General features: G+C 47.0%; 1 protein-coding gene across 1 annotated transcript; it reads right to left on the bottom strand.

Annotated features, from left to right (window-relative positions):
* Nucleotides 1–6,302: 6,302 nt before the first annotated feature.
* On the bottom strand, nucleotides 6,303–15,852 carry trib2 (tribbles pseudokinase 2). The gene is made up of 3 exons (XM_084315037.1): nucleotides 14,442–15,852; nucleotides 12,220–12,512; nucleotides 6,303–8,437 (listed from the first exon to the last, which is right to left on the bottom strand). Exons 1-3 carry the CDS (start codon nucleotides 14,712–14,714, stop codon nucleotides 7,960–7,962), a joined length of 1,044 nt encoding a protein of 347 aa, XP_084171163.1. The 5' UTR covers nucleotides 14,715–15,852; the 3' UTR covers nucleotides 6,303–7,959.
* Nucleotides 15,853–21,468: the final 5,616 nt, after the last annotated feature.

Here is a 21,468-nt window from a genome sequence, read left to right as displayed (position 1 = left end):
CATATATCTATTCTATTCACATATATGCTTACCACTTGTATCTATTGCTATGTCCACCCATCACAATCACGCGAACTGTCTAACGCCTGTCCCCGTCTCCGGCTGTCTCGTAGTGATGACCGGAGTGTTGGACGTTCCGTGATGATGACCGGGAGGATGCGACCCTCTCTGCGCCTCCCCCTTGCCTCAAATAGATCCGCCATCAGCTCTATTTTTAATCTTTCAAAATGTTCAGTTGCTATTGCATGCACTTATCTGTTTCATTACACTTATGAGTGCATGCTTACCAACAGTTTTATTGCAACACTACTATCACCGACATCTAAGAAGGGAGATCCCCCCTTGAACGGCCCTTCTAAGGTTTCTCTCCTCCACATTGCCTGTGGTGCATTTTTTCCTATTGCTAAGTTTTAGTGAGTTTCTCCTTACATTCGCGTGGGGTATGTCTGGGAGTGTTGCATTTATTTAAACATTTTTGGACTTTATGGTGTTTTTGTTTTGGTCTTGATTTATTGTGATGTTTCTTCTTGACTTGTTTAAAGAAGACTTGTCCGGCCCATGGGGACATTAACATGTGTTGTCGGGCCTTACAAATACATTTGTATGTAGTATGTGCCTACTATGTACCTAGTATGCAAGTGAATTAAATAATCAAATTAATACTATTCCCTTTTTTTCTGGGGACTCCCTGGAATCCCCCCCTCAAGGATCCCGGACCCCAGGTTGAGAACATACGGTTATGTATATAACCATAGTTATATGAGCATAGTGACGCTCTGCGTCTACTGCAATACTCTTCCATATCAGTATTAGCACTGAATACATTTTCACATGCACCTTTACATACCTCATCTGCCTGGCCACACCCCCATCTGCTGCTCTACATAAGCAGGGGTGTGGCCATACTAACAGCTCCTTCCCAAGTCTTTCACCACAAAGGCAAGACCACGGGGTCCTCAGTGAGTCCGACGCAGAGCGTCACTATGCTCATATAACTATGGTTATATACATAACCGTACGTTATATTATCGCATAGCTCCTCTCTGCGTCTACTGCAATACAGGAGCTGAGCAGAGTGGAAGCTCGACAAATGTACCCGCTGAGGCCCCCCACAACCATCAGAACCGGGGAGGATCCGAGCCCCCGGACCCCCCTAGCGGAGGACGGGAGGGTATCGGATCCGACTGTGCAAAGAGGAGTTTAGCAACTCAAACGCACAGGGTGAGCAGACCGTGGGACTCACCCACGACTACACAAACGCGCAACCCACATGCCACTAGGGAACAAACGGAAAGGAACAAAAACCCTGTTACAACCCCTAATATCACGGGGTCAAGAGCAAAAGCCCAACCCCCGTGGCAAGGCCGTAGCAGTGGAGCGTGAAGGAGGACCCAGACCCAGGAAGGGACTGGACCCCCCCGGAAAAGGGGGCCTGGAGAGGCCAATGACGCCGCAGCATCGAGACCCCACCAGGCGGTCACTAGTGACACCACCCCCCACATCGCCAGCGTATTCGGACAAGGCCCATCCAAGAGCAGGCCCTTCACCCCTACAGCACGCCGCCCCGAAGCACTCAAGAGGCTACACCCACAGCGGGAGCAGGCAGCGCACCGGGGAGACGACCCCCAAACGAGGTCGATCCCTCAATCCAGGCAACAGGCCACTCGACCTGAGCCTGGAGCACTGCGGACTAGACAGGCGCCAAAGGGGTCTGCTGAAACAGCACCCCGGCGGAAGGGGCATATGCTGGCATGTTGTGCACCATGTCGCAGCCTCCACAAAAACCCCTCGACGTCATGAAAAGTGCGGGGGCACACTCACAGGTAGACAGGGCCAAACCCGGCCTACCCAGAGAGTTGACTCCGCTACCAACACACCAGGGAACCAACCACCCCCTTGGTTCTAACATGAGGCGGTTGTTCCTATAACCCCCCAAGAAAAAACTCCAAAACACAACTGCGGGTATACACTGGCTATACCGCAGTACAAGTGTTTCAGTTTTCAAAAAGGGGTTAACCCAGGCCAACGGGTAGACGAAAACAATTTAGAACCCGGGCCCGGCGGACCAGGACGTACACAGGGATGCCAGAGGAGTTCTACAAGAACCACCTCAACAGCCCCCTCCCAGCCCTGCCTAAGCAGGAGAAGAGAGGGGCGAAAAAGAATGGAGAAGGACCAGGCTCCCTCAGCACAGCGCAAGGTACAACACAACATGGACCAAGCAACAGTGAGGGGTAACACGTAGTAACACGTAGTAACATAACCACGAACATCTCCATAACGTCAAACCCTGCAACGCCCGGGCCGACCCGGCATTTTCCCCCCCGAAAAAAGCACAAGTCCCTCAGGGTACCAGAACAGCAGATCTGCGCCCCGGCGGACAACGGGTTAACTGACCTGGTCCGGCGCGACCAGAATCAGTCCCGTGCCCTAATCACGCCGCCATCCCCAGTCCCAGGAGGGGGGTACAGTACATACGCGTATCGATCCAAAACATTATAGAGGGCGCCACCCAGATGGTCCCTTTCGTACCGCGCCCGGTGGCCCACCCCAAGGGCGTGAGACCCCTCTACCAATGCTTTGATCTATTCTGTTAACATCCACCAGATATGAACGAGAATTCGTCGAGACAAGCCTAGTACACTGCGTGGTTCCTATCAGAAGACCCAAAACATATCAATGGACATTCTAACAAGAACCCAGATACCGTTCCTCCAAGCCGCCTGGGAGAACGACAAGCCGCTTTTTTTCACAGAAAAAAATACGGACATGGGTCCCATACAACGCGGCTGAGGGAAAACAACACCCTGTCAACCATGCTCCATAAAAGAGGGGACGGAGAGCGACGTACCCTATGACGGGGGGAAACCCATGTCTCAACAGACCATTACAGGCGAGGAGTCAGGGAACTCCCTAAACAATACCCTGTCAACGTGCTCCATAAAGGAGGGGACGGGGAACCCCCAGAGAGACTTCCCACGTGAGCAATAAATTGAAAAGACATATTGCAACATTGAGCTATGTAACAATTGGACTAGGACTCTCCAAGGAGGAGGCTCTGAAACTCTGAAGAGGCTCCCTCACTGAGAGGGAGGCTCTGAACTCACCGAGGAGGCTCTGAAACTCCCTGAGGAGGAGGCTCTGACCCAATATACACACTACTAGTAGGGAGCAGAGCAGAAGAACAAATCGTCTCTACTGCGTTGCATCACCCACCAAGCTCAATACACATACAACAGAGCAGAACTTCTTTTTAAGTTCTACTCACCTTGACAATCTGAGGATAACCCTGCAAAGCTATGCATAGTGGCATGTGATCGAGGGGTGAGTCCCTCTCTCAGCTTGTGATGACAATAAACAGGTGGCGTGTTCACATATTAACAGGGCTGTACCTGTTCAACCGAGTCGTATCGGGGGTGAGGGGTGCTCCCCCCGGTTTTCCCCTGGGCCCCCTCCCCTCCCCTCAAACATGATTTTGTTTACAATATATTGTTTCACTATGTTTGTGGGGATACGGTGTAACCCCTCAGCTTCTGCTGGGGTTGTGCTCCTGCTTAGAGAAGCAATTATTTTCTAGAAAATATTGTTTGGTCGCTGTCATGTGGACTTAGCAAGGCCTGTGGCCAGTACTTAATCGAGGACTTGTGTCTTCTCTCGTTATGAAAAACGGCGTTCCTCTTACGGTAGTGAGAGTGTACTTTTGCCTTTTTTGTTGTGATGGAGGGTTGTGTGTGTCGTTAAGATCCACAACTGGGTTAGGTGTTGGCCTACAGAAGTCACATGTGTAAGCTCTTGTACCGGGGCCCTTAAAGGGGCCCTCTCTTGGTCTGTGTTTTTCTTCCTTTGAAAAATTCAGATGGCAGGTTCGCACATGAGACACAGCGGTGCCGGCACAATTCCCTCATGGGCTGCAGCCGACTAGAGTGTGGAGAAATTCTTATAACGAAACACCAACCCCACTTGCCTCGCGCTGGGTAACTTTCATCTTGAAAGGTGGGGCCTCGCACGGCGACAGAGAGTATCCGTTCGTCCAGAGATCCGGGTGTTTGAACCGCAGATTCGGACACGGTCCCAGGCAAATAGAGCTCCCGATGAGGGGCTCATGTAGCGTGGGCGTCAAACCAGAACCCTCTCCACGCCGCTAAGAGGCAGCAAAAAGGGTACCAGCCTGGAGCCGGCTTTCGTAAGTCGTGTAGCCATTCCCCCCATAGCAACACAACTGGCGCTCGCATATCAAAACCATCACTCACCTGGAGAGGCAGCTAGCTCTCACAACAGCCGAGCCTCTCAAGCAAAGTCCAACTGCAGCAGCGGAGGTAATACCTGTCCAGCTGCAGCTTGGAGGAATGCAGGTGGGGATTAGGCCAGCGACGCGAGCCCCTAATACAAAAATGCCGGTGGAGGTCAGAATGATCATCTTCTAGACACCCGCGTGGCGAAGATATTATCGCTGTATTTCCTTGAAAATCGTGAGAGAGAAAACAAAGATATAATGTCAACGTAGCTCCTTCATCGTAGCTCCTATTCCTTTCTTCAATATTTCAGCAATCTCAAAGTGTGGTACATTGCAGGCACTTGCCGTGGTGAAAATGAAAGAAGGAGCTGTTAGTATGGCCACACCCCTGCTTATGTAGAGGAGCGGATGGGGGTGTGGCCAGGCAGATGAGGTATGTAAAGGTGCATGTGAAAATGTATTCAGTGCTAATATTGATATGGAAGAGTATTGCAGTAGACGCAGAGCGGAGCTATGCGATAATATAACCACTGATATATAACAAAAAGGCAACACATTGTCAAAACAAGTAGGCCTCTGTCTCCAAATTGTCAGTGGAAGTGGAGAGAGAGGGAAGAGGCATCTTGGCCACAGCAGCTGCCTTATCTGAGAGATATAACCTTAATCAGGATTACCATGCACGAACATGACAGGTGCTGGAGCCCCGTCCAGAGCAGCCGGGCATGTGCGCGCGCGCGCGCACACACACACACACACACACACACACACACACACACACACACACACACACACACACGATGATGTTCCCTATGCTATAGGAACAGATGAGATCTGAAGTGATTTTCTCTCGCAGTGGAATTCAATGATGGGAAGAGGTCAGCAGATCAGTAGGTGGTCAGGTCGACCTATCAGAACAGCTAGAATGTTGTCATGGTGAACTGAACACAAATGCCTCCCCCTGAAACCTCATATTACCGGGGGTAAAATGGTTTGTCTAAAGAGTGCTTCACAATGACTATTTGTGTGATTCTTTTTCCAATGTTGAAGTGCAGCTTGACCTGCATGAGAGGTTAAAATGGAGCAGAAATCATTTTTATTTCCTTCCCACAATGCAGTGCCTCCTCTTCTCAGGTACCAACTGCAAATTGTGACAAGGAAGTGGATTGTACTCTTTTTTTTTTATCAAGGCGTAATGCGTTTTAATGCTGGATGTAAAAATAAATAATAAATCCTAAATAGATCTCATGTGTATAGCTAGCCCTCCCAAAGAGCTCTTCAGTATCTCTACATCACAGACCTGGAACCAGTTTCCACAACCAGCTCCAAGGGTTAATAACACTGTCCTCGTTCTGCATATCACATAAAATGAGCCCTTCACATAAGCCCTTAAAATCTATATCTGCAGCTGGATTATCCTCAATGCAGCCTTCAGCCAAATTTAGCCGCCTCAGTAACTGTGCCTTCAGTGCAGCAGGGAGGGGAAATGACCATCTTTTGTGTCTACTACATAAACAGGAGGTGACGAAATTTACTTTAAAAAAAGATATATCCATACATATATTATTAGATAATTTGGTGTTTCATGCATAGCACACCAGGCCTAGCCTCTGGTCACATAATCAATTATTCTTTCCTTAGTTAAATGCCAGCCACATTACAGCTTCTATATAGACCTGTTAAGAGTGTGTTGGCTCTATTCCCTGCTAATACAATTAAAGAGGAGCGCCGTAAGCAGTTCACAATTTATTTACTGAATAAATTGGGACAAAAAACACCAGAATCTGTTACAATACAATCAGAACATCCGAGGCAGATATCCCACCATGCACCACCCCCCTCCAAAAGAAAAAAAAAGAAAGAAAAAAAGGAAAGAAAGAAAGCAACATTAGCACCAAATCAGCCAACTTAAATAATAAGGGTAGCTAAATCTACGAAAACTAAAATAAAAGCAGTTGTTTTGAAAAGCAACTTGAGAAATAGCAAATTGATAAATGTTCACGTGTTTACCTTTTCTTTAAAAAAATAAAGAAAAAAAATAAAAGCCCCCACCCCCCCTCCCCCTGCTAGGCAGGCTATAGCATCCATAGGGCACATGCCAATGACTAGATTCTTTAAAAACACAAATTCAAGTAACATTGAGATACGACAAAACATGTCCACTGGTACCCATTCAGAACATGATCATGTTACAGAACCTACGCAGGCATTAGAAAACCAATATGAGGTACTGAGAGACCATGTCATAGCAATAGTATCATTGAATAGCTTGTGTCAAGTAAAAAACAAAACAAAAGCAAAAAGAAAATAAAGAAAAAAAACGAAGAAAGGAGACCTGGGTGGCATGGGGCGGTCGGGGCACAGAAATACTGGCACAGAAGATTCATTGTTTACTCTAAAGCTTTGGACAGACGCCTTTTCCCCGTCACGCCTGTCCTGTGTCCAAGATATTGCCTACGTTATACATGAAAAAAGGAATCTCTGAATAAAGAAAAACCCTGCAATGTATTTTCTTAATTATTTTTTTAAATATATATATATATATTTTATATATATATATTTATATTTATATATATAGTTACAATTTAAATAAATGTTAAGTTTTTTTTCCGTTCCTACAAATGACGAGGTGAATTTAAATAAGAGGAAGCTACTGTAGTCTAAAAAGAGGTGGAATAGGTCACAGACACTTAACCAAATCAGAGTGCGCAGCGCCGCGTTTCGGAGGCTCGGCAAGAAAATGGTTAGAAATTAAGGTTAAGGGAGAGATTTAAGCAGCAGTAACGAGAGAATGTAATAGCGTGAAATAAAGAAATGAAAAAGAAAAAACTAAAAAACAGGTGACCATCTAAAAATAGAATGGAAAATGAACAATGAAGACAATGTGGCGAACGCCTTGGAGAGTGAAACGGTTGAGATGAAACAAGCTAGTGAAAACAGGTATGAGGATGCTGAGTGACTTGTCTTCTGCGTCAGTGATAAAGAGCTTTTTCTTTTGAGTAATGTAATGGTAACGTTAGACACAAATGACAAATGATGAAAACAAACCAACAGAACAACAAGAAAAAAGAAAAGAAAAAAAAGATCGAGGTCATCCATCTTGATGATTGCAAGAACAGGCCAAATGCTGTCCAATTCCTAACCAATGGTCCAGGCTCAGAAATTATATAACCCTTTTTTTAATAGATTAGGGACAGGATTTCGGGGCAGGGCGGGGATTTCTGGTCCTAGATCTGTGGTTATGGATTTTGATGCTACCTAAAGCTATGAGAGGAGCATACTGCACAAGGGAGTGGTGTTGCAGTTTGTTTTAAAATTGTTCTCCTTGGTCTTTTTGTCCCTTTCGTGCTTCCCATAGTGTCACACACGGTGCATGTCTCTACCTTTTTAAGAGCACCACATTAAAATAAAAACAGATCCAAAAAGAACATTTTGCTACATCGTTTGCGACTTGCATGTCCAGCGGTGACGGCCCCCTAAGGGGAAGTGCGTCGCGTGGTGGGGGTGACATTTAGTTGCCATTTGTCATGCCAGGCCTCGAGGCTCAAGGTTTTCCATGGAATGGTGGAAAGAAAACAGGATGGAAACACCTTTTTTTTTTTTTTTTTTTTTGTGAGAGTGACAAATGTTCACCTGCTAATCTCTAAACTACCGTTTGGCTCCGCTTCGAGCCGAGCGACCGCGGGTGGAGTCGTCCCTTTTGTGCTTGGTGTCGTCGTCGCGCGGCTTCAGCTGAAGAACCGGTCCAGCTCCTCCTCCATGCTCACCTCCGGGACCGCCTGCTCCTGGTCTCGCTCCGCCCTGCCCTGCGCCGCGCCGCCCTGCCCCGCCGCACCGGCGGAGGCGAACCAGGGGTGCTCCAGAATCTCGCGGGAGGTGAGGCGTTCGGCGGGCTCCCGGCGCAGGATGGAGCGGATGAGGCACTTGGCCTTGGGCGTGAGCGTCTCGGGGATGCTGAAGTGGCCCCGGCGGATCTTGCCGAAGAGCGAGCCGGGCTCCACGTCGTGGAAGGGGTAGCGCCCCACCAGGATGGTGTAGAGCATCACGCCCAGGCTCCAGACGTCGGCCGCCTTGCCCGAGTAGCTGCCGTTGGCGTTGAGGATCTCGGGGCTGACGTAGGCCGGGCAGCCGTGCTTGTCGGACAGGGAGTCGTCGTGGCCGTCCAGGATGTAGGTGTCCTCAAGGCTCTCCAGCTTCACGAGGTTCCTGGAGACACACAGACATATTAACCACCCTGCTGAGTATCTATGGACAGGAGATATGATACCCATAGTGTCACATGTAGAGAGATGCAACAATAAAAATAATTTCACTGTTGCTACTGATCCAAGGTATTGGTTGATACCGAATACTCATCAGATGGATACATTACTTAAAGATCATTGGCCACAAAATGATACCCGGCTCCATTACGGAGATCTAACATGCTTCCATGTGTCGGAGTTAGTGATGCACGATATATCGGCCGCCGATATAATATCGGCCGATATGGCCGTTTTTTTACACATCGGTATCGGTCCGATATCAAGATGGGGCCGATATCCGATATAAAAAAAAAAAAAAAAAAAAAAAATTATCTTTTTTTTTCTTTTTACATGTTTTGGCCTTAAATAGTTTCAAAAATCAGTCATTTCTGAAAATAAGTTACAAAAGTAAAAAAATTATGCGTTAAAAAAGTGTTTTCTATACAGAGATATCGACATCGGTAAATATCGGTATCGGCCAGAACAGCAATATTAATATCGGTTATCGGTATCGGCCACAATTTTCACATCGGTGCATCACTAGTCGGAGTTATAGGAAATCAACTTGTGTTTTGATTTCTGACATGTTACACATGGTTGTTTGCATAGGGTTTTAGAATCCCCCCCCCCCCCCCCGATACCATTATCCTTCGGCCCAAATTCCCACACCCGTATCTGTGCCTCCCTGAGTAGTCATGTGGATGCCATCAAGACACAACGCAGCCAAAAACAGTCCCGGCTACAGCCTTTTGAGGTAGAACAAAAAAACAAAAGGTCTTTTTACCACCATCAAGATTACCACCGTCCTCACAGGCCCTAGTTCTAATGAAAATGACAGGTGTGCAGAAAACAAAAGCGTGAAGAGGGTGATTAATTGTGACGGGACATCCTAGTACTTTTATATCCACTCCTTTTTGCACATTAGATGAAGTGGAGCACATAATGCTGGGGGCTTAAATGTGACATTGCCATTCACTTAGATAAGAGCACCGGCAGCTAGCGTTCAGTCTATAAATAGGTATTGAAAAGGCCACCAAGAATTGCGATTGCGGGTGACTCCCAACTGCCTTTAGTTAACTGCGTGTGCCGAGGGAGAGAGTGCCCTTCCTTTTTTTTAGAGAACCAAGGCTGCCGGAGTAATACGCTTATTATCTCACTCTCTTTCCACTCATTCACTCTAAAAGCCCCCGAGACGTCATCGTGACTAAGAAGAGCCGAGGAGGCCCAGGCAACAGATTCTACACGCGGTCGAGAAAGACACACTTGCGAGGCGACCGAAGTGCTTCCATCTGGGTGTGAAGAGGGGCCGTGAGACGCGTCAGCGCACGAGGCACGTCAGCAGCGCATGAGGCGAGGGGGAGAAGTGTCAGTCTTCTGGGGGAGGGGGCTCTCCATTTTAACTACGAGACGAGATGAGCCCAGGAAAACGCTTTGCTTATGCATATTATTCAGAAACGTTATTCATCGCTGCCCGTCTGCGACACGTGCACACACACACACACACTCGAGAGGCTCGGGAGCTCGTTGCCAATGGCGATGTGCTTCGGTGGGAAGAGTGGGAGGCGGCTTCACATTATGCTAATATGCTAAAAGAAGGTTTCAATATTTTACCCATTCAGGAAAATGCTAGCGTTCGTGTGTGTGCAGAGTGTCCTTTGTTCTTGCAAGATTTTAAATAAATAAATAAAACAACAGCAATGTATTGTTTAGATTAGGCATATCATTTCCTCAACAGCGACTTGAATGCTATAATGGGACAAAGGCAAACCTGTAATACAGACAAGAAGATTAAACATAGAAAAAGTGCAGATGCTAAGATATATATCTTATGTGTCAGTGGGCTCATTGTACCAATCAACCAAGAGATACATTGTTCACGTTATGAGACGTTCTGGTAACTCGGCCACTATCAGGCTGTAACAGGGTCATCATCAGTATTCGAGAAACCAATACTGTGAAAATCCAAGATCCAAAGCAAAGCAGCTCGACTTTCTGCATTTTTGGTGTTAGTTGTAATGTTGGATCTTTTAATGAAGAAATATTGATTATATTTTTTATCATTTCTGTCTGGCTGGCTATATTTCAATAATTTATTCTGGCCGACACTTAGAATCGTATTAGTAGTGAGAAAAACTGAAAGAAATAGGGTGCCGGTGCAATCTCATTAAAATAATGTTTTAATTGCTGCCCAACCACTTTATTTGAGTTGTCTAGGATATATTATGTATGCAGATCCTAAAATAGCCCGGAGCTCGGCGCAGATCACCAGGTGAGATGGCGGTTGGGGGCAGACCTTGGGCTAAAGTGCTGGTTCTCAAACTTGCACTGCTGTGCTGGTAGATTCCACTCGTGGCTGACCTTTGACCTCTAAACTTTACACAGGCTTGGCGGTTGGTTATTTGCTAAGAGCAGGGTGATATAACCAGGTCGGGAACTCGACACATGCTGTGGAAACCAGCTGTGACGCTATCGCTTTACGTCTGCAGCTCTCTCTCTGGTCTCTCAGTCTTGCGCTCTTTCCTTCTCTGGACATTTACTAAGGCCCCTTAAACATGACCTTGGGCTTGAGCCAAGGGGGGGGGGGGGGGGGGGGGTCTCTTTCGCAATAGTCTAAAGCGGTTTCCTCTCTTCGTATATCCCCTCCTCTCGTCTACTCTCTCCACTGGTCTGCAGGGGCTAAAACAGGTGAAAGCACATTCTTGACAGGCCATAAAGTAGACATGGCTCCACACTGTCCCATCTCTCTTAAATCAAGCAGACATCAATTATTTGGGGGAGGAGGACTTGACATCGCTGCCCCTGCGGCAGGCTAGCATGGCTGCCAAGGTCGTGAGGCGGCTCGGCTTCCCTTTTCCATGGCCAGAGCCAGGAGCGTGACGCCACACACTCTGACAGAAGGCATCGAGTGGCAGGCTATGCTTTTGAAATGGGGGCTTGGATGAGGGCTAGCAGGATAGGATAGGTTACCCTTGTGCAGAATGTGCACACAGACCTAAGATGGGTTTATACTCTCTCTCTCTGCCATGTCCATTACAAGGGATGAAACACACAAAAAGTATCTTAGATCAGCCTCTGTGAGTGACTTAATTCATATAGTGTCTGGTTGGGGGACACTGGTTGCTTAGGCAACAACAACCTATGTCTGAATTTATTGTGTGTAATTCACACATATCACCACCAGGGGTCATTAAGTCTATGTACTGTAAGCATTCGGTCTATTCTTGCAGAGCTCTACAGCCATGCAGCCTTAAATGGAAAAAGCCCAGCCTAATTGAACATCTGTCACACAAAAGCCAGTCCTGGCAACTTCCCTGTATCTGCTTATCAGTTCAACAGCAGTTCAGCTATCTGGAATGGCATCCGTTCAACGATTGCCTCTGCTCGTCCTAATCTTCATCAACCTCACTTCCAATATGCCAACCATTGATTTGGCCTAAATGGTACACATCGACTGGAAATATAAACCTTGTATAACCAACCAAGTCTGGGACCAAAATAACCGAGGGAAGCACAAGGGGCTTATGTTGCATATGAACACTGCTCAAGATTTACGAGGGACATTCCCGTCTGATGCAGTCTCTCTCTGCTTACACTCTTGTGTGTAAGTGCAATATAGAGATGACATTGATGCAACTGTAATGACATTTAACAGCCCAAACAGATTTCACAGTGACCGACAGGTGAAAGAGACAGAATGTACTAGAGGTAAGTAGGTAACAGTATGAATGCTACTGCGGGGCTCACCTGTCCTCGTTCCTGAAGACGAACTTCCTCAGTTTGAGATCACGGAGGACCAGTCCGTTATCGTGGCAGTGTGCCACGGCCGAGGCTATCTGATGGAACAGTCGGGCGGCCTCCTCCTCCCGCAGCTTCTTGCAGGTGCGGACGAACGAGTGCATGTCGCCATAGCTTCTCTCGAAGAACACGTAGGCCCGTGTCTCCCCAAGCAAGATTTCCAGGATGTGGTTGATGTGCTGGTGCGTGCCCAGGGCGAAGTAGGCCGCCAGAGACTCCTGGTAGCGGCCAATATCAAATACCTGCAGCCACAAGGAGGGAGAGAGGTATCCAATTAAGAGAAAGTAAGGGCAGGATGCGTCAGGGATGCAGCTCTAAATCAGTATAATGGAATCCGACGGTCAACATTTGGACCTTTGCCACCCTCCCGAGTCATGCATTTAAGAACCACTGGACACGTGCAGATTGAGCCCTTCAATTGAGCCAGTTGGACAGCCACAATCCCGTTACACAGATCCAGTGCTTTAGAGATGCCTGAGGGGGTGGGCGGCGGGGCATACCGACTGCAGCAAGTTAGTGAATTGGAATGTACTGCAGCCCAGGGATGCAGTCTCCTTCGGTTTCCATAGTAACCTCTCAATTGACGTTCAGTGCAGCCGGCCCAGGTGAGAGAGCTTTTCGGCTCATAGTCAATACAAGTGCGTGCGCCCCCCCCCCCCCCCCAAAGCTCTCAATGTCTTAACTTAAGTGATGACTTACCATCAATCTTAAAAGATATATAAATTGATCTTTAGCGCTGTATTGAAGAAAGCAAAGAAATTGAGGTCAAATAGTATAGCGTGCTTGCTGGTAGTACCAAAGGGCTTTATATTCATTATCTCCGTGACAGATTATCTTGGTCATGGGAGGGGTATTAAGTGTGCTCGTTATACATCTATTGGTGGATGTCACCATCACTTCCGCTCATCACCAGACCACCAAACCTGCTCAAAGCACATCGTGTTGAATGCACTCCTGGGACGTTCTAATGACCTTATAATTAGCAATACAGTAAAGTCAATCTATAGGCTTTGTGTGGTGGCGCTGGGGGGGAAACAGTCAAAAGGTCGTCTTCAACCTAAGATCCGTGGACTAGCGGTCCGTTAGTCGGACGATCAATGATCACAAGCCAATGCAACTACAGCTGCTGATGAACTGGTGAAGTTCACCAGCCCACCACTATAAATTAATCCTATTCATAGTGTTGTCATAACGTGTCACGCAAGTCCTAGCAGAATGGCGCAATGCCATAATCACAGCTCATTGGCTACAGCTGTCATTTAATAATAATAATCACCTGTTTGACTACACAATCACCTGTTGTTTGTCTACCAAGATGTCTTTGGTGATGTAATGGAATACTATGGATTGCCCTGTGTTGCCCTCCAAAATAAATTGGTAGAAAAGGATTGGTTACAACGATAGAGCTGTGCCCTTCCTGGTGACTTGTCGTACAGAACGATGCAATCTGAAACTGTAAACTCTTACTGCAAAAAATATATTTAATCAAGGGCAAAAATAAGAGCCATCTGTTTTGACAGAGAAACAAAGCCTTGTGTGGAAGCGATCTGGAGTTTGTGTGCGTGGTTACTCACTCCTTTGTCAATGTTACATCATGCAACCCTAGTAACCACACAGCTCCCGAGACACGCGCAAGAGATGCCTGGCTCCCCATTCACTTTTTCCACTGGGCTACTCTCTCCCAGTTCTCTACTTACAATTCATGCATAAAATATAATGTATGGAAACAAAAGTCATCGCAATTCCCCCATGGTATCTCAATAAACAATGACGGGAGTATTTCCTAGATTAATATGAGTCTTTTGGTGGGGTGGGGGGGGGGGGGGTGCAGTGCACTGAAACAAGGACGAGAAAAAAAAACATATGTTTAGAGACATGCGTTCAAGTTCATCTTCTAGCTCGGATTTGATTCAACCGGTTTTTATTATACACGCACAACACTTTGATTGATTGAAAACTGTATTAACAGATTGCAGAATGGGTACGATACAGTACAGCTCAATACACACAATTGTTAAGGGGATGCAGACCAGAGAAAGACTTTCGTCTTGTTTACATCAGGGTCCCCCATTTTCAATTCATCAGGACATGACATACAGATACAGATAGACAGTACTGCTACATCTACACACACCACCACTGCCAAACCATTCAGACGCTCTGGCCCTCACCTTACAGACGAGCTCTTCCCCGCTGTGCAGGTGGGCGGCTCGGAAGACGTGGCCCCCCTCCAGGGGCTCCAGCAGAAGGTAGTCCCCGATGCAGGAGATACAGTGCGAGGAGTCCGGGGTCTCGGGCGGGCTGGGCGAGCCTAGGTTGGGACTGAAACTAGTCTGGTGTGATTCTGTAGTCCTTAGGCAAGACAATTCCTCAAAGTCGTGTGATTTGTGCCGTGATCTCCCATAACGTGAAATGTTAATGGGATTTGACCTCTGTATGTTCATGAGGAATGCTGGAATAATTCCACAAACCCGGGGCTTTCCTCTTCTCTCACCGCGGGACAGGTCTTTTGGTTATTATGGTGAATTCGCGTCAAATGTAATGTTGCAATGGTCCAATACTTTTTTTATTTTTTTTATTTATTAGTCTTCAATAAAACACAAACCGCAGATTTGACCTTATTATTTTCCTGCACTGTGCTGTAGCCGGTTATTATAGCGATCAAACAATGGCAGTGTACAGTTGAGGGGCTGGCTCATGCAATACAGAAAAGGGGTCAAATAATGTAAGTCAATTGTTGCAAAGTTGGTCTCTAGCCCTTTGCCTCGTCTGCCTGCACATTCAGGAGATCAAACGCGGCGAAAATATAAGCATTGTTACTCCAAAGTGCCTGCAAATCGTTGCACCGTTTTGCTCTAAAATAAGCAAATTTTAACACAGTACGACTTGGTGAAGTCAAACCTGCAACAAAGGCAACGCTCTCCGACGTGAGCTTTGCAACGCAGACTAATGCCAAGTTAGCTCGGAGCCAGTCTGCTAGCAGCTTATATGGCCGGTTAATCCATCTGCACGTCACGTTTCATAAAACAGAAACAAATCGTCGGATCATACAGTCTGCAGCAGGCACACACACACACACAAAGCGGACGATCATGAACTGCATGCGCGTTTTGCAAGCTATATAGAATGTGGCTAAATCAACAACACAGAGTGATCGCTAAGCAGGTGCAGCAGGGCTACAGCGGGTTAGCTCGCCTCGCTAGAACTAGACCAGGTCAGTGCACGTCGCCACGGCCTCACTCCCCCCCGGCGAATATGATCCATGCACAAGCTACGGGTGATTGTCATCTACCAAAATATGGGACGAAAACCCATGCAGAATAATTGAGCTTTTTGTTGTGTTCGGGAGTCGATGTCCTTATATAGCGACGAATTCGCCTTTTTTTTTTTTAATCCAAGGGAATTGCCGTCTGCTGCTTTAGCTGGTTGAAGGAAGGGACGGCCGGCCGACGTTCCCAGGCATCAGGCCTATCCCTCGGCTCAGCAACACATCCTCTCCCGCGGCGCTGCTGCTGGATGTACGTGGCGGGGAATCCGGTCCATTCAGTACGAGGTCAGCCGAGCTACACACACCGCGCCTCAGTGCAAGAGCTGACTGACTGGCTGGTGGAGACTTCCACACGGAGACACACACCACGCACACTCACGCACACACACACACATGCACACACACATGCACACGCACGCCAGCCTTCTACCGACCCGCCCCCCTGACGTAACAACACACACACTGGCGCCCCATTGGTTTTCAAGCTGACTACAGTAATATGCAGTCATATGAGATCCATGTAGCCTACTGTAGCTACACCCGAGGAATCTAAATGTATCACGCTGGTATTTAATGTAAATTGAATAGGAGGGGGATGGTAATACGGAGGACGTGTAGTTACTGTACACGGAGTATTGTATTTCCTCCTGAAATGTTATTCATGGGGAAAAAAGCTATGGAATTTCCTCATTCAGTGGGGGACTGTATATAGAATCCACGTTTTTTTTGTTATTGCAAGGCTCCCCCTTCATATCCTTTGTTGCTCTATGAGGTCTACATTTATTTAATCTTGACCATTTGTCCCTGACTCCTCAAAGAAAGTGACCATTGTTAAGATGTTCACTGTTCTCCCCGGAGTTACCAGGGGGTGTGTGAACAGGATTGAGCAACTCCATGTGGGAATGTGGGGCGTTGAGAGGAATGCATGCAGCTGGATGAAGGACACAACCAGAAGTCTTCATTTAAACCTTTTCTCCCCCCTTGCTTGGGTGCACGCACAGCCACACACACACACGGCACACACACACACACACACACACACACACGACACACACACACGACACACACACACACAATTCTCAGATCTCCATTTTTCGTTGCTTGCTCGAATAAGCCCCCATGACATGGAAATGCATTTTTCACACAGAGACTTCTCATCTCAGAATGGTGTCTCACAGTTGCAGAATGCGGTGCACCCACGTGCTATCATACACCCCAGCTGTGTGTGTGCGTTTGTGTGTACCTCTGTGATCCTATCTCCGCTGTGAGCCACCCACTTGAGTTCATTCTCCATAGTATTGCTATAGAGCACATTCTTACTGTACAATAGCTTTGCTTGTGTATTTTAGTTTTTTTTGCAGGACCCGCATGAATACAAATTAACTCATGGAAATGCGTTGGGATGATCACACACAGGAGGTAACGCCCCCTCACTGTTGTTATCGTGGAATATATAACGCATCCTCCTGTTCTAGAATGATATAGGACCACGACGGGTTAGTGGCTGTCATAAAACCAGTCAAGAATAGCTTCCCCCTTCAGATTGTGCCGTCAAAACTACAGTCGTGTCCCACGGCTCGACTTCCTCTGTGAGAACGTTGTGGCTGTGTCCCACATCATTCCAGCCCTGTGAAGAACATGTCTCAGGTGGAAATAACAACCCGTGCTCCATTATTTTCGCCTAGATAGATAGATAGATAGATAGATAGATAGATAGATAGATAGATAGATAGATAGATAGATAGATAGATAGATAGATAGATGACACTGATCCTGTTAAGCGTGGACCACAGCTGTGCATGAAACAGAATAACGATCCCCCAAAAATGTCCTGTGCCCCAGCCCCCCCCCCCCCCCCCCCCGGTGAAAGATGGTCCTGATGGTCTGTCTGACTCATCCCTGGAGGAGCGGCACTCGAGAAAAACCATCATGCCACATCAGCTCTCCAGACACGTCTGTATACTGAGGGTGCCTTGGAGCCAAAACTGCTGAATTCATGTGTGTGTGTGTGTGTGTGTGTGTGTGTGTGTGTGTGTGTGTGTGTGTGTGTGTGTGTGTGTGTGTGTGTGTGTGTGTGTGTGTGTGTGTGTGTGTGTGTGTGTGTGTGTGTGTGTGTGTGTGTGTGTGTGTGTGTGTGTGTGTGTGTGTGTGTGTGTGTGTATGTGTGTGTGTGTGTGTGTGTGTGTGTGTGTGTGTGTGTGTGTGTGTGTGTGTGCGTGCGTGCGTGCGCTTGCCGTGGTGAAACTGAGATGTGCCCTGCAAGTCCCCAAAGGTCAGCGAGGACTAGTGTGTAGCTCTGCATCAGGTCCCTGGAGCGGTCTTACTCACACCGGTAATAGGTTGCAGTCGCCCCCCCTAGACAACGATCTGAGGCTTGTTCCACCCCTAATGGTGGAGGTTATCGGACAATGTTAGCTGATCCTAGGTCTGGGGGCGGAGGGGTGACGTCCACCATGAGTTGTGTGATGATCATACATGGAAAGATGCAGAGAGAGAGAGAGAGAGAGAGAGAGAGGACGAAGGTCAAGAGAGGCAGGAGAGATGAGATGGATGACGCAGATATGGGGGAGATGGAGGTCAGGGGGGAGGAAGGGTCGGTGTAGGAAAGTGGAAGAAAGCGAGGGAGGAGGTGGAAGAGTAATACTTGCTGTGCTGCCTAACTGCTTTCTGGACTGGAAAACAAAGGAGACAGTCAGCGAGCCGGCTGCCACTAATGACAACTTGGAGGCAATTAGGCCACAAGGGTATTACCTCGGCTGCAAAGACCAGAGGAAAAAGATGTACTAGGTGATCTGATATGTGGACTATAACAACAACCTGAGATAGAAATATTTGTCTTTGTCTCTCCTTCACCACTTTTTAGCTCTATTTTAGCTCTATTTTAGCTCTATTTAGCTCTATTCATTATGTCTTAAATATGTATTAATTGCTGTTGATGCTGTGATGGACACCTGAATCTCCCTACAGGGATAAATAAAGGTTTTCAATCAATTCAATGTACCGAAGCGTCACTGTACAAAAATAATACGTGGTAATTTTTTTTTTAATAATGGTGCATTTATATAACGCTTTTATCCAAAGCGCTTTATAATTTGTTCCTCACATTTGACCCATTCACTCACACACCGATGGCGGAGGCAACCATGCAAGGAGCCAGCCTGCTCATCGGGAGAAATGAGGGGTTGCTCAAGGACACTTCATCAACACACTACCTGGGAGGAGTGGGAATCAAACCGGGAACCTCTGGATTACCAGACTCCCGAGCCACTGTCGCCCCAAAGTAGTAGAAGACGTGGGGTCAGGTCTCAATCCCCGTTCACTTCAGTCATTTCAAAATGTAAACAGAAATAGCTATTTATTTGCTGATAATGGAGCATCCATTCTCATGTATTTGTTCTTATCTTGGACTGAACAACCATCTCATGCTATAGCTTTTCACTACTCCTAGCTGTAACGTTCTGGGTTTCTATCCTCTTCTAGGACGGGAAACCCTACCGCCTTTCTGGAGTACTTCACCCTGTTCTATGTTTTTGCACTGATTGACTGTCACCTCTGGTTCGCTGTCACTTATGCTGTCACTAATTGAGGCGTGTGGTATGTCAGGAATGTGGCTATATAGTAATCTCTTGTTCTCTGTCTCTTTGTCGGAGCTTCAAACAGACCTGCGTGCAGTCGGCTACAGGACAAGTGCTGGACCCTCTTGTTGCTGTTATTATGATTTAGTATTCGTCCTTAACCCATTCCGTGCCAACCACGAGTATAGTCGGGTTAACTCGCCATGCGTTCCATGCCAATCACGTGTATAGTCGGGTTTTAATCGTTATTTCTTTTATTAGCGATATCCATTCATTTTTCATCCATCCAGCCTGACGTTATCATTGGGAATGGGTCTGAGCTCGCAAAGGGCAAATACCGCCGCCTATCGTCTCCCGGATGGTATTGCACATCATTGGATTGAATTGGCTGGGACTGTGCATCAGAAAAAAACTCTGGTCCGGGGTTTCCCTTCTCGGGCAAGCAGTATCGTGTTACCACCACATTCACTGGGGAGGCTGGGAGCAGCGTCGATTATGAGTTTTAGACTATAACGTTGGATCAATAAACGCTATCAATATTTGGAATGGCGATCAGGAATTGGATTAATCTTTTTGCAGAACATCTGATGTGAGGTAAGGACTCTATTTTACCAGTCTTGGGTTAATCAGATGTTCCTTTCTCCGCCATCGGAGCGCGTGTGTGTGTGTGTGAGGTTCGCGCCGACCAAAGTAGGGAGAAGCGATTTTTCAGACCTCGTTTCTCTTCGTACATGAGCACACATATACTATCGATAATCTAGCGTTTATTTGAAAACGATTCATAAATCAGACGAAAAATGACAATGTGTTTTGTGTATTCCACTAAAGGGCTATTATCGTGTCTTTCTCTGGAATTACTAGAAATCTCCAAAACTATACTCGTATTCAAAACGGTATAAAACGGAAATGTACAGATGAAAAAACTATCCGTTTCATACATGTTGACTACAAGCAAGTCCTTGATACGCGACGGGTGTATTAGACCCATAGCCATAATTTAAGATATAGTTTAAGCGTTCGCAAATAACCCCGTCCTCCCATTGACTTCAGTGTTGGCACGCTAGACCTAATTTGGTAATATGGGCGTGGCTCTGAATGAGTTAAGTAAGTATATTCTCAGTTGACGCTTGGCGTCTTTCTTGTTATCGTTACATTATTCCTTGCTCTGGTGATTCTTACAATAAAAAGAACACACAATTCGAGAAGAGCAACCACATCTCCGTCTCCTTCTTCCTTCTACAATTGGTACTCAATTCCCACCTTGCATAGTAACACCTAGCACTTTAACGACAGCCCACTTCCTATATTGATTGAATTGAAAGAATTGAACTCAACCTTGGTGGAAGATAATATGTTGTTTAATTAAGCCTGATTAAACCGCATCACTTCCTGCTCACATCCTCATCCATTCGCACATTGTCATACATTTCTCACTTCTGTTTTGACTGTGTGAGAATTAGACCCCGTCGCCTCACCCTCTCTGGGTTTATTTTCATATCTAGCACACGGAATGATATCCCTTGACTCCTGCTCTCGCTGTGACCCACACAGCAAGCTCTTTTCCCCCAAGGGCTTTGCCAAGGGGCAGCAGCTGCGATGCCCCTAACTTTCAACTGAGTGGAAAACAAGTTATTTTCGGGGATGGGTACATGTGCCACATTCTGCCCTTCATGGTGCATTGGGACCCGAGGCCTGTTTTTAACAGAGAGAGTGAGGGATGGAGCTCCAGATGGAAGGAGAGAGAGAGGGGGGGGGGGTAGACAGAGAGAAAGAGAGGGGATAGACAGAGAGAGAGAGGGGGGATAGACATAGAGAAAGAGAGGGGATAGACAGAGAAAGAGAGGGGGGATAGACAGAGAGAGAGAGGGATAGACAGAGAAAGAGAGGGGGGATAGACAGAGAGAGAGAGAGAGAGAGGGGATAGATGGATAGAAAGAGAGATAGAGGGATAGACAGAGAGAAAGAAAGGGGATAGACAGAGAAAGAGAGGGGGGATAGACAGAGAGAGGGGGGATAGACAGATAAAGAGAGGGGGGATATACAGAGAGAGAGGGGGGGATAGACAGAGAGAGAGAGACGGGGGATAGACAGAGAGAGAGGGGGATAGACAAAGAAAGAGATGGGGGATAGACAGAGAGAGAGAGGGGAGGGATAGACAGAGAGAAAGAGAGGGGGATAGACAGAGAGAGAGAGGGGATAGATGGAGAGAAAGAGAGAGAGAGGGATAGACAGAGAGAAAGAGAGAGGGATAGACAGAGAGAAAGAGAGAGAGAGTGAGAGAGAGAGGGATAGACAGAGAGAAAGAGAGAGTGAGAGAGAGGGGATAGACAGATAGAGAGAGAGACAGAGAGGGAT

Source organism: Notolepis coatsorum, assembly GCF_963971535.1.
Source record: "Notolepis coatsorum genome assembly, chromosome: 5".
Lineage (NCBI taxonomy): Eukaryota > Metazoa > Chordata > Actinopteri > Aulopiformes > Paralepididae > Notolepis > Notolepis coatsorum.
The sequence above is the reverse complement of the archived record's forward strand: the minus strand, read 5'-3'. Positions and strand labels throughout refer to the sequence as shown.

Coding starts and splice junctions, on each gene's coding strand:
- trib2 (XM_084315037.1), bottom strand. CDS start 14,714: ATGAACATACAGAGGTCAAATCCCATTAACATTTCACGTTATGGGAGA. Junction 12,513..14,441: donor GGGAAGAGCTCGTCTGTAAG/GTGAGGGCCAGA, acceptor TTGTGGCTGCAG/GTATTTGATATTGGCCGCTA. Junction 8,438..12,219: donor GTCTTCAGGAACGAGGACAG/GTGAGCCCCGCA, acceptor GTGTGTCTCCAG/GAACCTCGTGAAGCTGGAGA.